Here is a 14836-nt window from a genome sequence, read left to right on the forward strand (position 1 = left end):
TTTATTGTATTTTTTTTTAATTTTACATCGTTCCTACATATTGTAAAACAACAAATTTTACATTATTCCTACATATTATATATAAAACAAATTTTACATTATTCCTACATATTGTATTGGTTTGGCAATTAAACGATTACAGATTTTGTCATTACCACCTAATGATGGTGGTATTCGCAATCACTTAGTTGCCAACCCAATAAAACAAATTTTATATTTACATTTCATTGAAAATCTGTACACTTATAACCCCAATCGACTTGGAGTTTTACGATAAGGAGCAGGTGTACCCGGTTCTCTGATACCTGGCGTCAATATTTCCTTCCTGTAAACAATATAAAATAATATCGTAAAAATTAATGGTACGAAATATCAGATAAATATTATAAAAAACTTATATTAAGCTTTCTACGGTAATTCAAATACTTTCATGAGATACTGTATGTATTATAAATTTGAAACACAAGAAACTTACTTCCTGATAGAAGCTTGTTCACGTTCAAGTTGTTCTTGCGCCCTAGCTTTCATTCCTTCATCCGCTTCTTTCATCTGCCCTTCCATTTCATGTAAATGTTGCATGGCTTGTCGTCTTTTTGCTCGTCCGCTTCGTCCAGTTTCCTTTACGCTAAAAAACGTAGGACCCAATTCGACTAGCCAGTGGCCATCAACGGCAGTCACACATTGCATGTGCTACTTGTCAGTCATCACAAGTTCGTGATGCACCACGCAGTCTTATATTTACATTTCATTGAAATCATTCATACATTTCATTGAAAATATGAACAATTACAACCCCAATCTACGTGGAGTTTTACGATATGGAGCAGGTGTACCCGGTTCTCTGATACCTGGCGTCAATATTTCCTTTCTGTAAACAATATAAAATAATATCGTAAAAATTAATGGTACAAAATATCAGATAAATACTATAAAAAACTTATATTAAGCTTTCTATGGTAATTCAAATACTTTCATGAGATACTGTATGCATTATAAATTTGAAACACAAGAAACTTACTTCCTGATAGAAGCTTGTTCACGTTCAAGTTGTTCTTGCGCTCTAGCTTTCATTTCTTCTTCCGCTTCTTTCATCTGCCCTTCCATTTCATGTAAATGTTGCATGGCTTGTCGTCTTTTTGCTCGTCCGCTTCGTCCAGTTTCCTTTACGCTAAAAAACATAGGACCCAATTCGGCTAGCCAGTGGCCATCAACGGCAGTCACACATTGCATGTACTCCTTGCCAGTCATCACAAGTTCGTGATACACCACGTAGTCTGGCGTGAACCCCATACCGAACAAAGCTGACGTCGGATGAAGATGGCATGGCATTCCAGTACGACAATTCACGTATTCGCCAATACCTTTCAAACGAGCTGCTTGGTGAAAGTATGCCGAACAAATACATTTCCGTACAATGTCCCAGTCCGTGCCACAGCTTACAACTTCCATCTTTTGTTGTTTCAGAATTTCTTCCAGCTGTTGTCGAACTTCTCTTACTTTCCGCATAGCTTTCGCGTGAATAAAGTGAGCGTTACACCAAGAGCTGGAATAACCATTCGTCTTCCACTGATTGTACACATTTAGATATGTTAGGTGGTCAGACTCTGGTACTTGAAACTTCTCTCGAGCTGAATCAGAATCTTCTTCGCGACCTTTGGGTCGGTAGAATATCGAAGGCACTGACAGCATAGAAACTATGATAAGTATATCTGCAGTGCAACCGAGTTGAGAAGCAACAATAAGCATCTGACATTGTGGCGGGTCTAAAGGGAATTCTGCCATTTGTCGTCCCAAAGGCGTTAAACGTCCTGTATGATCTAATGCACCTAAAATCCACAACTGATACAAAGAATTTAATATATTATCTTGTGGTGGAGGATCCATAAAATGAAAACTCAATAAATCTTGAACACCCAAAGACTTCAGTAACAATACAGTATTTGCCAGATTGGTTCGCTGTATTTCTGGAACTCCAGTTAATAGTAGTTCGTCTAAATATTGTCTTCGCGTGTATAATCTGTAACAGGTACCAGGACCAGTACGTCCTGCTCTTCCTGCTCTTTGATCAGCATTTGCTCTGGACACTGGATATACTTGTAAGGCATCCATACCAATTCGTGGGTTATAAACTTTCAACTTGCAATAGCCCGAGTCCACGACGAATACAATTCCGTCGACAGTCAATGAAGTTTCGGCTATATTTGTTGCTACAACGCATTTTCGTAAACCTCCCTCTGAACGTTGAAAAATTTTAGCTTGTAAATCCGAGGGCAGTTGCGAGTAAATAGGTAAAATGGAAAGTGGAGGAGCAGATTCGATCTCTGCTAAACGTTCTTTCAAAGCCTCGCAAGTAACTTCAATGTCTTCCTGACCGGGCATAAAGACCAATACATCGCCTGAACGAGGTTGCAAATGAATTTGTAATACTTGTTTCACCGCAGCATCAACATAGTCTTCTATTGGATTCTTGGAGTGTAATACTTCAACTGGAAATGTGCGACCTGGGATTTGGAATGTTGCAGCATTTCCAAAAAATGCTGAAAATTTGCTAGAGTCCATTGTAGCGGATGTTACGATCAATTTCAGATCATGTCGTCTGGCTACAACCTCTCTCAACAAACCAAATAAGACGTCAGTAGATAAAGATCTTTCATGAGCTTCATCCATGATAATTACACTATATCGATCCAAATCTCCTTCCCTTAAGCTTTCTCTTAATAAAATACCATCAGTCATATATTTAATGACGGTATCTTTTGAAGTGCAATCCTCAAAACGAATAGCATAACCAACTTTGTCTCCTAAAGCAGTAGCCATTTCATCAGAAACTCTTTTTGCCACAGACATAGCTGCTACTCTTCTTGGTTGTGTACATCCAATTATACCGTACCGACTATAACCGTCTTCATGAAGATATTGAGTCAATTGTGTTGTTTTTCCACTGCCAGTTTCTCCAACAATAACTACTACACTGTTTTCTCTAATTACATTTAACAGTTCTTGTCGTACAGCAAATACTGGAAGACTCCTCCTCTGGTGTTGAATGGACCTGTATTTAGCTTCTCCGGTAACTTCATCTCGTATATGACGCGCATATTTTTGTCCAGCTTTGAAGTCAGTTTCTTGACCTGGATCTTCCTTATCATCTTTGTGTCTATCACGTACACCCATGATATTACCAATATGAGTTCCAGCTAGTTCCCAATGTTTTTTTTGCGCCCTTTTCCGCTCTTTTTGTTCACGATATGCTCGTACCAAGGCCGACCCTTTTCTTGCTACAAGTGCCATATCAGAAGTAGGATCACGTACAGGTACAACAGGCTCTGGTTGTTTAGTGAATACAATTCGACCATCCAGAAATGGTGGAACAACATTATGGACTAAGAGATGTACTCTGGTTTCTCCTTCATCATCAGGATCATCATCATGATCTAAAGAACTTATGACACCAGATGTTAACATTCTGTTACGTTCCCACAATTCGTTATCTTTATTTATCTGTCGCTGTTGTGCGGAAAGACGCTTCTGTCTTTTTGCTTCCAATTCCATTTCCTTTTTACGGGTGTATTCTTCAGAAACGTCAGCAAACGCATGATTTTCTCCATCATCCAAGGCATACCATTCTCTATCCAGTCTTTGTTGCTCTTCTTCCCACAAGTCCCACAGGTCTTTTTCTTCCCCAAATATGCTAGGTGTAGCACCACTAGCTTTTCGATCTTTATTCCAAGGGTTATATTTATACGAAGGCGTAAATTCACTTCTAACACTGTCTCTACCATCTTTAATATTGTATAGGTTGGGTGTTGGATGATCCCAACTGGATTTTCTTGGTTCTTCATCTTCGTCATCGTCCCAATTACTTTTAGATGTTGAATCTTTTGTTTTAAATATTGGAGTTTGAGGTTCATCTTTAAACCTTAAGGGTGTTTGTCTACTACTATCTCTAACACTGTCTCTGCTTCTGCTTCTTTCTCTATCCGAATCCCTGTATCGATCCCTATTCCTATCCCTATCTCTATTCCGATCCTTGTCCTTATAATTGTGTCTATGATTTTTGTCCTGTGCACTCAATCTTTGATGCTTTAATCGTGATTCTAATCTTCGTTGTGCCTCAGTATTCACCCCACCAGTATGAGTTGGAGTTTCTTCAGCATAAGATCTGTATTTTCTTTCCTTAATCTCTGATTTTGGTGAACTAGATTCAGATTTCAATGAGTTAACTTCCTGTGAATTTTCTTGCCTTTTTCGTTTTGCAAGTTTGTCAAGACCCAAGACAGATACCTGAGGCTTTTTAAATGTATGATCAGAGGGTTTCTTCCGAATAATCAAACCTCCTGCTTGATTTTTCTCAGTCCCTTCTAACCTATACAAACTCGACTCATTTAATGTATCCATCTTTTTACACTGAGTAATATTCGTTACTCAAATTTTATACGTTTAATAGCGCACAAAGTAGTTATTTTTTAGCAAATATGTGCAATACAACACTATAGTATAAAATTACGTTTCAGACACTACGTTTTAGAGACTATCCTTTAGACACCACCTTACATACGCTACGTTCTAAACGCCATCTTGTAAACACGAAGTTTTAGACGCCCTCTTGTAAACACGAAGTTTTAGACGCCCTCTTATAACTGACTAACTAACTAACTAAAACAAAATTAGTTTCATGATCTATGAATGGAACTATAGTAAGAGAAAAAATACACTCAATGACATCCATTAATAAGCAATTCATTAAATTCCTTAGAAATTATTATTACTAGTTATTACATATTCATCTGAATACATTATGAACATCTCATCTATTGTAACTTTTATTCATGTAAATAAAAATTTTACTTGTGAAATGAATTTTCGGCAAGATAATTTTCTATTTTATATTTATTTTATATTTATTTTATATTTATCTATTTTATATTTATCTATTTTATATTTATTTTATATTTATTTTATATTTATCTATTTTATATTTATTTTATATTTATTTTATATTTATCTATTTTATATTTCAAAATTGTAAATTCACTAATATATATTATAAAGGACTGTAGACCTGCAGCTTCTTCTGGCGTGAATATCTTGTGCTATAATAGGGTAAAACCTAGCGCGCCGAATTTAACTGCGCAACAGCGTGGCAACGAACAAAAGTTTATTTAACAATTTATTGATTAAATATCAAAATTATTAATCAGTAATAATTGCGATCGTTTTCAAATTTCGTATTTACTTTCGTTATCGTAGGAAGAAACACTGTCAAGGCATAAATCGATCGCTTTCTAATATTATAAACTCCAATCAAATTAATGTTTATCAGTATTCATTAATGGCAACTTATGTTATTGGATAACAAACAAATCGTAGATTGTCACGTAAAATTCGAGTAGATAAATAGGTTATTCAGTAACCCAAGAAGCTAAAAATCGTTGAATCGTAAAATGGCTAGAACCGTCACGCTGAGCACAGAATCTAAGTAAATTTCATTAAAGCGTAAATTTTTGTTAAAAATTAAAAAATTTTTTAAATTAAAAAATTCAATCTATTATAATTCAGTCTTAAATACAAATTATTGTTCGCGTTAATTTTTCTCCGCGTGTATTTCTTCATTTAAACGTCGAGTTAGCAACCTCGCAAAGTTCTCCAAAATTTTGGAAAATTCACACAATACGTCAATACATAAATGCAACCCAATTTTCCCTAGGTTTTGATCGCGTGGTTTTATTTACTTGTGACTCAACTCGTTGGTCAGACGGTACAGTATAGTCTGTACAGTGCAGTACTATCAGCTATCAACATTTCATGATATCCACTTTCCAATTTTGTTTTTTGTAAATATGTAAGAAATGATAGTATCATAATAGTAGTTAAAAGTAATTAAAGAAAGTACTGCTTGAAAGTGATGCTGAAAAAGTATAGGATGGTACTAAATCATATGTGAATTATCAAAAGATATGTTACAAATTTGAAAAATACATTTTACATGTCATTTATTTGAAATCAGTATTTTAACATATTTCGAATAACATTAGCAAATATACGAAATAATAATGATAGAATCATCAGCATGGAATTCGAAAAAGGACGAGACCATATACAAAGCTGCAGGTTCTATACATTTACGAAAATATGGACAGTTTTTTGAGAATTTAGCTAAGCAAACATGGAAAAAAGATTCTACATTAGAATATTTTATGGAAGGTCCTCTTCGGCTAGTATACAAACCTGTTGAGGATATCAGCTTGATAAATTTAATAGAAATGGAAAATAAATATTTATCAAAGCTACTTGCTGCAGTTGCTGGTACCTGCAGAGAAATTAGGCTTCTTGTGATGGAAGCTAAGATGTTCTATAAAAAATTGTTTACTCATGGTGAAAGAGGGGCAGAGAATAATCAGAATAATATCACATCTCTTTTGTCTGATCTGCAAGATCTATTTGTTTTTGTGAATAGGATATGGACGGTAGCTCATTTGACAACAGAACAGTTATCTAGTCTAGCAGGTGACTCTAACGATATTTATTTACCTGTATTAATAGAACATTTTATTGATTTGTTTATAATCGTTTTGACATTGGATGAAATTATTGAATCCCAGCCTTCATTGTTGGAACAGTGGAAAAAGTACAGAATGAATGTGCGTTCTATCATGCACAATCCATTGCAATTTGGCATAAGTGAATCTAAATTACATACACTGAATAAGTTATTAAAAGATTTACAAGAGAATTTATTGAAGAAAGTTTTATTTTCCAAGACAATTGAACGTATAATGGATGTGAATAAAGGATCTATAATGAGTGAACAGATTACTAATTATTTGAAAAATTTAATGGTAGACATTGAAAATAAACCAAATGATTATGTTTCATTGAATAAAAGTTGGATCAAAATAAATATTGGAATTGTTGTAACAACAAAATTATTTGGCACCTGTGATAAAAGATTAATTAAAAGAGTGCTTGAAAATAATAAAAAGTTTTATGCTGTAAATTTAATTGGAAATGTCATATGGATTCCAAGTAAATTTTTAAGTGATTTTTTGCCAAAAGAAGCTGGTAATGCGGTTAGTCAACAAGTAGGAGAAAAAATACTATGTTTGAGGATACAAAAACTTTCCCAGACTGTGAATGGCTTAATTCAAAAAGCAGTAACATGGTGCAATGAAATGCAAAGTATTTTAATGAAAACAAGTCTTCAGATATCAGATATTGGGCAGAAACAAACTTTATTAATTGATTTAGTTGCATTGTTATCTCAGATTAAAGAAATTGTATCTTTTATAATAAATATGCATGCGATTCTTATTAAACCAATGAATCGTAACACTGTTCAATTAATTTGTAGATTAATAGAAGTTCAAAAGTCTTTGCAGACTACATTTTACATATTGGGACCAATTATAGTGCAATCACAAAGTCAAGTATTACAATACTTGAGTTATTATATTTTAATTACATTGGAAACTGCTCGAAAGAGTTTAATTCAGAAGGACAAAGGTTATAGCAGAGAAAAATTGGATGCATTGTCATTAGTGGGTTTAAGTATGAGATTATTAAATGGACCACCAAGTGCAGATAGAAGATTAATAATCAGATGTGCTCTAGCGTGTGCTAGTCAATTAACAGATACTTTTAAGGAAGAGGACATGGTGAAATTGAGATTTTCATTGAATAATTACGATATTGTTGCGGAATTGTACAATATTATTACAGATATCTGTGATTATTCTATATTACTGTATCATCAGAATATAATTCCAGCTTATTTTTCTTCTGTAATAGATAGTAATTTAAGTATAAATCACATAGTTCATTTGTTTAATGCATTTAACAGCACCATTAGTGAACAAGAAGGATTAAATTTAAAACAGAAAAGAATTATGCAATTAAGAGAAATGTTGACTAAGAATATATTAGAACCTGTTTGTCACGAAATTGAAACTAATCTAAGACTTCATGTCCATGCACATTTAAAATTGGATTCTACAAATCCATTCAATATTGGGGCAAAAGATGGTGGAAGAATAGTACGATCACTACCACTACCTTTAACAAATAGTATGATATATGCTAAAAGATTCATTGAACATTACCTTGATGATATGTTTTACAATCTCACTACAGTAGCACTACATGATTGGAGAACATATAGAATGATGCATGCTTTGGCACATTATAAATTAAATCTAGATACTGTACAAAACTATTTACCTACACAAACCTTGGAACAGGGCTTAGATGCTTTAGAAATTATGAGAAATATTCATGTATTTGTATCAAAATATTTATATAATTTAAACACTCAAACTTTCATTGAACATACTAGTAACAATAAACATTTAAATACCATTGGAATTCGACATATAGCAAATTCTATCAGAACACATGGAACTGGTATTATGAGTACAACAGTTAACTTTGTATATCAATTTCTTCGTATAAAATTACACACATTTTCACAATTCCTTTTTGATGAACATATAAAGTCGAGATTAATGCGAGATATAAGGTTCATCAAGGTTCAAAGAGAAAATGGTAGAACGCCTTATACATATGAGAGAGCAGAGAAATTTCAGAAAGGGATCAGAAAATTAGGTATGACACCTGATGGTTTAAGTTATTTAGATCAATTTCGACAATTAATAACTCAAATTGGAAATGCATTGGGGTATGTACGATTAATTAGATCTGGTGGATTGCATGCTAGTTCAAATGCTATTTCATTTCTGCCAAACATCGATTCATCTGTACCATTTGAATTAATGTGTAAAAATTTAAGTTATGGTGTGACAACTCAATCAGCAGCAAAGTGTTTAGAAAATAATATTGCAAATTTAATACGAAACTTTACAGAAGGAATACAATACTTCAAACTTCTTGTTGATGTATTTGCATCTGCTTTTCGAGATACTGAATCACATCATCTGCAACAATTTTATGCTATTGTACCTCCATTAACATTAAGTTTTATTGATAACTCCATATCGAATAAAGAAAAAATGTTTAAGAAAAATCAAACAGGTGCAGCTTTTACTGATGATGGTTTTGCAATGGGAATTGCTTACATAAATGCTCTTTTAAATCAGTCATCAGAATTGGATAGTTTACATTGGTTCAAGACAGTTGAACAGCATATAAATGCTGAACAGCAGGCTGCAGAAAGTAAAAATGTTCAAGGAGATGAAAAATTGCAACAAACAAGAGCATTAACATTAAAACGTTTAGGTGAAAGAAGTGCTGAATTCCAATTGCTCTATTATAGTTTGTCTGGCGCTAGAGTATTCTTTAAACAGTCTGATATGTAATATTGCACAATCTGTAAAATGTATTATTGAATTAATTAATTACAATGTGATTGTTAAGTATTTTTGTTTCATATTTCTCATTACTATTATATAAAGAATGTCAAATTATATACTGTATAATACTATTATGTGCTTTATAAAAAATAGCTTTAAAACACTTTATATGCTATAAATTTACTTTATTTTCGTAATCCTTTTGTAACTTGTATTATATATATATATATATATATATGTATATATTACAATAATGAGAAAATAAAAGTACAGGATAATATGTCAAATGAATCTTAACTTATTAAGGAGACGCTAAAAATTAAGTAGTTTATTTTTATATAGTAAAGTTCGGTATTCTTAAGCTTATACTTATGCCTGTGGCACATACCATGTTTAATTACACTCATTTATATATATAAAGGTCCTCTACACCAACATATATATATGTATAATTGCAATCCTTGGTATTTGTTACTCAATAAGTAGTATGGCTAGGTGAACAGACTAGAATTTATTACACTTACGACTCTAAATAGATAGGAGTTTCTCGAAAATGTAATTATAAATATGAAAGCATCATTATTAATCCGCATAGCAATATAAAAAGAAATTTATTTTTATATCAGCAAAATATCACGTAAAAATCAAATATGAAGTCACAAATTCGCTAATTCTAAATCTTTCTTTAAATGTTTACTTTAACATTATGGATAGAAATTTTTTACTATAATTCATGATACCTATAAATATAATTTATTTTATACTTTAACAATGTTTACCAATAACTATACAAACTTTTTTTTAAATAAATATAAACTACAAAAAAATTTTGTAGAAAAAACAACTATACATTCTCTAAATCATTGTCAACGATCAAATATAAATAATATACATAAATAATATCAACTATCTGTAAATACATTGTTTGTAAAGCTTCACAATATCATGTTAAAAAAGAAAGAAAATATTTATAACAACATTCGACAGATCCTTATTTTAACAGTATGACTGTTGTAATTATTGTACTGTTACTATCTAAAATGTGTACTGGTTTACAGTACATTATTAAAATACGAAATATTTTGTAGTTTTGCAATTTTTTCTTAGATAATATCTAGGGCTATTATTCCTACATTTTATCTTTTGATCTTTCTGTGCTCTTGAATTAAATAGTTATTCAAGCAACTTAATAATATCATGTTAATTAAACTGCACAGAATATGAGTCTTACTAATTGTTTTCTAATTTAAATAATCTGCATTAATAAAACTATTTCCATCTAAATTTTCTTTGCAATTTGCCATTCAATTATTCATATTAATACAGATATGCTTCTTTCTCACTTCTGGACTGGATAAATTGCTGTAAGTATCAATTACTGAAAAATTGTCTCTTCTGGTAGAATAAAGAAAGTGTTATAATTTCTAAGATTGAAATCTAGATGACTCCTCTGGGTCCAATAAATCGTCACAGGAAGCTGTTGGGGGTAATAACTGTCTACCCCCTCGTTTTTTACTGCGTGTAAATACTTTAGTAAGTTGTGCAAACTTACGTCGAGACACTAGAATATAATTAAAATAATAAAAGTAAAATATAAATTCTGTAATTTTTACATTCGTTATATAATAATATACAATTGCCAAAATACCTTTGCCCATATTTTTTAGTCTTTCTTTAAAAAGATCTTCATCATCATGACCAATTTGACTGCCACATTTTTCAAGGCTTGTTCCTTGAATTTTTGTATCTATGATAAAGATAATGTAAATAATTGGATTTTTTTAAAATTTTATGTCTTTTTCTACATTGTTTGCACTATAAAAATTATAACTGCATGTTACAAACCATTTTCTAAAGTTGACAAAAAGTCTTCATTCCAACGTAGTTCAGCCATAAATTCTTCATTTTGAAGAAATATAGCAATTCTTTCATCTTCTAACATCGAATTTTCTTGTAAACATGAAGAATCTAAACTATCTTCACAAACTTGTTGAGGAAGTCGAAGGAATGTATCTGGTAATGGACCTAATAAAGCAGGTTGCCATTTACGTATACTTTTTAAGGATATTGTTGACTCTGTTTTCTGTGACTTAGAAGTACTTGGTGATTTTTCATTTTGCTCTAATTCACTTCTAATTTTTTCATTTTCATTATCTGTACTCATAGTAAGCAACTGATCGATTGTCGTATCTACGGCACCTTGGTTAGATCTTAACACAGCCTAAAAGTTTTAAAATAATTTCTTCATTTATTATGTATCATTATGCATCATTTCAAAACATACATTTAGACTGAAGACAGTTTCCAGTTACATAATGTAATTTAATACATTTATTAAATGAATTTACCTCGATCACATCATCATCCATTTGTGGAAACATGTTTTTGAAATCAGCCATTGCTTGATAAAATTCTAAAGTTGTTTGTTGTTGTTGTTGCTGCTGTTGCTGTTCCATAGCAGAGGCCATTATGTGGTGATTGTAGAATTGTTAATCTAAGTGATACAATTAGCTTAATTAGTTGCAGTTAGGAAACTTTCAACAAAGATTTCGTAATATGACGTTATTTAATTTTACTTTGAAGATTCAATAAATCTAAAACGTTCCAAAAACATGAATAGACAAATCGTCATTCATAACGAGGGATATCGGTTTCTGATTATTACGTGAATGTCATGTTATTTGTTTGGGGAAATTAATTACATCTTATTTTGTCTTTGTGTTATAATTAGTTATGCACTGCTGAGTTATACGAAATATTCATGCACATAATTGAAAACCGAGACAAGACTGTACCCTGTCATTACACATGCAAGGAAGATGACCAACTGTCAAAAATTTGGTGAGTGAGACCTTTCTTATGAAAAGTAAACCTATTCCAGAATTGGGAAACCACAGAACGGATTTATCTAGTGATTCGAGCTTGATTTTTATTGGTGTATTCTGGACAATTTATGTAATATTTTTCATTTTATTCCAACACGAAATATTTAATATTAACTATTTTTAAAATAGCATGCAATAAATATAAATAATTTCAAAAACGAACAAATGAAATGTTATTTATATAGAAGTAAGGAATAGTAACCTTTTGCATTTTTAGGTTAAGTTGATTGAATTTTTGAACAAATGGTCCGACCAGAGTCATATAAATTATAAATAGATCTGAACCGGGATTCACATATGTATTCATATATTAAAACCGTATACACATTGTGGGGATGTTTACAACTCTGAAGTTTAATATTTCAAAATGAAAAGATAGGTTATGTTTTCACAAGTTTTCTTTCATATGTTGTTAACTGAATAAAAATTGTTATATTAAGAGCAAAAATCATTCCGAACACACATATCTTTTAGTTTCAGAAAATAAATATTTATGACAAAATAGTTGTTTTTAGTGTTATTTCATCTTATTTATGAAGTATCATAATTTAAAATTATGTATGAAAAATTCATAAAATATTATTGATAAAAATAAATATAAAATTTTATTAATTCATGTATGAGACATGGACAATAAAATGAATTGTAACTCGTTTAATGTGGATAATTTAATTGAACATTTCCTATATTGTACACCAATAAACACAATAGACATTCTTGTATGTAAATTTTACAATTAATCTATAAATAATCTTTCAAAGAATTATAGAAACTTCACATTTCTATTTTAAAACTTGCAGATTTCAGAAGAAAATATTAATTGTCTAGTTAATTCAAAAAAACAACAGGAGATCTTGGAAAGAACAGTAAATAGTGACTTAATTAAAAAATATCCAATTAAACAATCTTATCAGAGGGCATTTTTAAAATGGCTTATGAAAAAGGTATAAATAAATTAATATCTATAAAATAAATTCATTTCTAGAGTTAAAGATTTAATTTTTATAATCTAGATTGAAGATGAAGATGGTGAAATTTATGACGGTATTTATACAACATATTGTAATTTAATATCTTCCACTATAGAAGAATCTATTCACTATCGGCATTTTCTAATGGAAGATAATTGCATTAGTATAAAAGAAAGCACGAATATTATATCAGAAGGTACAACAGGATTGTGTAGTTGGCAGGTATTTGGAAACTTGGCAGGAAACTATGATTGTACAATGTGATTTTTCGAATTTCCAGTTGTAATATCATTCATAATTTGCAGGGAGCCATTGAGTTAAGTAAATGGTGCTTAGGAAATAAAGAAAAATTCTTTGGGAAAGTTATTTTAGAACTTGGTTGTGGTGTTGGATTAACAGGATTATCCATTATTAAGACATGTTTTCCCAAACAATATATATTTACAGATTGTCATAAAATTGTTCTTGAAATGGTTTCTGAAAACATTAAACTTAATTTATTATGTAATGAAAAGAAAATAGAAACAGAAATAAAACATGATAGATTGAAATTGCAATTGAGCTATAATCATACAGATGTTAAAATAAAAGAGTTAAGATGGGAAGATATTAATAAATATGTGAATGAACAATGGATCATACCAGATATAGTAATTGGAGCTGATATTTTATATGATGTCAATTCATTTTCTGGATTAATATCAGGATTAAAAGAATTTTTATCTTTTCCTAATAGATATGCAATTATTGCAGCAACAATTCGCAATGAAAACACTGTTTTACAGTTTCTATATCAATTAGGTATATTTTTTACTCTTAGATATTATATTTTCTACCAAATACATATTAAAAATTAATATTGTTTTTTTAGCTCATTGTGATCTTTCTTTTGAAGAATATAATATACCACAGCAAATGGTACACCAAAAGTTAGCAAGTGCACCTGTTAAAATATTAAAGATTTTTCAGAAATAAATTTAAGATAATAAATTTTTATTGATATAATGTTTTTGACAATAATAATTATTTTAAAATGATCTTACTGGATTTTAAAGGCAATTTGTTGAATACTTATTATATAGTAAATTTTACTTAATACTTGTTTTATATATTTACATTCGCAAATAAAGAATATTTATTATAAATGTATTTAAATGTACTTCACCAACAAGGAAAAATGTACATAGTAATTATTTATATTTCAGTGGAAATTAAATTTATTTAAAAAAATTAAATGCAATAAAAATTATTTATTTGTAAATTTACTAATATCAAGCGGATAACTTTATTTATTTCTTGTACTTACCAGAGAGATTTTCTCTCAGTGTCTCTCAGATTCACAAAAAAATTGTACAAATCCTGTTTCATCGAATGGAATGATATATTTAGTTTACAACATTTGAGATATTGATAAAAAGATTGCGAGAATTGTCATGTATTGATTTTAACACGATTTTAAATGTAAATAAAAATCTGAAAAATATATAACGTAAAGATTTATATAAATATGAATATAATTGCCAATAACCATTGCTTTACATTTGAATGAAAAATAATGAGGGACTTATATAAGTATTATATTATTATATTATTATATTAATATAATTCCCATCTTATATTAATATATATTTGAAAGTTGTTTATGTTTGTATCAATAGTATGTGTTTCTTTTTTTAAT

The 14836-nt window shown here is 30.4% G+C and overlaps 4 protein-coding genes across 8 annotated transcripts; 2 read left to right on the forward strand and 2 right to left on the reverse strand.

Annotated features, from left to right (window-relative positions):
* LOC139994690 (pre-mRNA-splicing factor ATP-dependent RNA helicase PRP16-like) lies at positions 1 to 4560 on the reverse strand. Of its 2 annotated transcripts, none has more exons than XM_072017578.1 (2): positions 1019 to 4560; positions 1 to 325 (listed from the first exon to the last, which is right to left on the reverse strand). In XM_072017578.1, exons 1-2 carry the CDS (start codon positions 4393 to 4395, stop codon positions 244 to 246), a joined length of 3459 nt encoding a protein of 1152 aa, XP_071873679.1. In that variant the 5' UTR covers positions 4396 to 4560; the 3' UTR covers positions 1 to 243. The 2 variants fall into 2 exon arrangements, with proteins under 2 accessions (XP_071873679.1, XP_071873678.1); XM_072017577.1 differs by lacking the exon at positions 1 to 325 and adding an exon at positions 683 to 868.
* Positions 4561 to 5704: 1144 nt separating this feature from the next.
* Swip (strumpellin and WASH-interacting protein) lies at positions 5705 to 9470 on the forward strand. The gene has a single exon (XM_072018504.1). The coding sequence runs from the start codon at positions 6051 to 6053 to the stop codon at positions 9306 to 9308; it is 3258 nt and encodes a 1085-aa protein (XP_071874605.1). The 5' UTR covers positions 5705 to 6050; the 3' UTR covers positions 9309 to 9470.
* A 130-nt stretch (positions 9471 to 9600) lies between these two features.
* Positions 9601 to 12468, reverse strand: LOC139995242 (CUE domain-containing protein 1). 4 transcript variants are annotated; one of them, XM_072018512.1, is made up of 5 exons: positions 12390 to 12468; positions 11651 to 11796; positions 11148 to 11523; positions 10951 to 11049; positions 9601 to 10863 (listed from the first exon to the last, which is right to left on the reverse strand). In XM_072018512.1, exons 2-5 carry the CDS (start codon positions 11768 to 11770, stop codon positions 10727 to 10729), a joined length of 732 nt encoding a protein of 243 aa, XP_071874613.1. In that variant the 5' UTR covers positions 11771 to 11796; positions 12390 to 12468; the 3' UTR covers positions 9601 to 10726. The 4 variants fall into 4 exon arrangements, with proteins under 4 accessions (XP_071874613.1, XP_071874611.1, XP_071874612.1 ...); XM_072018510.1 differs by lacking the exon at positions 12390 to 12468 and adding an exon at positions 12098 to 12204; XM_072018511.1 differs by lacking the exon at positions 12390 to 12468 and adding an exon at positions 12042 to 12153.
* An 81-nt stretch (positions 12469 to 12549) lies between these two features.
* On the forward strand, positions 12550 to 14375 carry LOC139995240 (protein-lysine N-methyltransferase EEF2KMT). The gene is made up of 5 exons (XM_072018507.1): positions 12550 to 12906; positions 12988 to 13131; positions 13201 to 13380; positions 13464 to 13959; positions 14030 to 14375. The coding sequence occupies exons 1-5, from the start codon at positions 12814 to 12816 to the stop codon at positions 14131 to 14133; spliced, it is 1017 nt and encodes a 338-aa protein (XP_071874608.1). The 5' UTR covers positions 12550 to 12813; the 3' UTR covers positions 14134 to 14375.
* Positions 14376 to 14836: the final 461 nt, after the last annotated feature.

Source organism: Bombus fervidus, chromosome 15 (genome assembly GCF_041682495.2).
Source record: "Bombus fervidus isolate BK054 chromosome 15, iyBomFerv1, whole genome shotgun sequence".
Classification (NCBI taxonomy): Eukaryota; Metazoa; Arthropoda; class Insecta; order Hymenoptera; family Apidae; genus Bombus; species Bombus fervidus.

What these genes read in the sequence shown, in the direction of transcription:
- LOC139994690 (XM_072017578.1), bottom strand. Translation starts at nt 4,395, where the DNA reads ATGGATACATTAAATGAGTCGAGTTTGTATAGGTTAGAAGGGACTGAG. An exon ending in GAACAAGCTTCTATCAGGAA is followed by an intron (nt 326 to 1,018) that starts GTAAGTTTCTTG and finishes TATTGTTTACAG; the next exon opens with GAAGGAAATATTGACGCCAG.
- Swip (XM_072018504.1), top strand. Translation starts at nt 6,051, where the DNA reads ATGATAGAATCATCAGCATGGAATTCGAAAAAGGACGAGACCATATAC.
- LOC139995242 (XM_072018512.1), bottom strand. Translation starts at nt 11,770, where the DNA reads ATGGCCTCTGCTATGGAACAGCAACAGCAGCAACAACAACAACAAACA. An exon ending in TTTGTCAACTTTAGAAAATG is followed by an intron (nt 11,050 to 11,147) that starts GTTTGTAACATG and finishes TCTTTATCATAG; the next exon opens with ATACAAAAATTCAAGGAACA. An exon ending in ACTAAAAAATATGGGCAAAG is followed by an intron (nt 10,864 to 10,950) that starts GTATTTTGGCAA and finishes ATTATATTCTAG; the next exon opens with TGTCTCGACGTAAGTTTGCA.
- LOC139995240 (XM_072018507.1), top strand. Translation starts at nt 12,814, where the DNA reads ATGGACAATAAAATGAATTGTAACTCGTTTAATGTGGATAATTTAATT. An exon ending in TAAACACAATAGACATTCTT is followed by an intron (nt 12,907 to 12,987) that starts GTATGTAAATTT and finishes TAAAACTTGCAG; the next exon opens with ATTTCAGAAGAAAATATTAA. An exon ending in TAAAATGGCTTATGAAAAAG is followed by an intron (nt 13,132 to 13,200) that starts GTATAAATAAAT and finishes TTTATAATCTAG; the next exon opens with ATTGAAGATGAAGATGGTGA.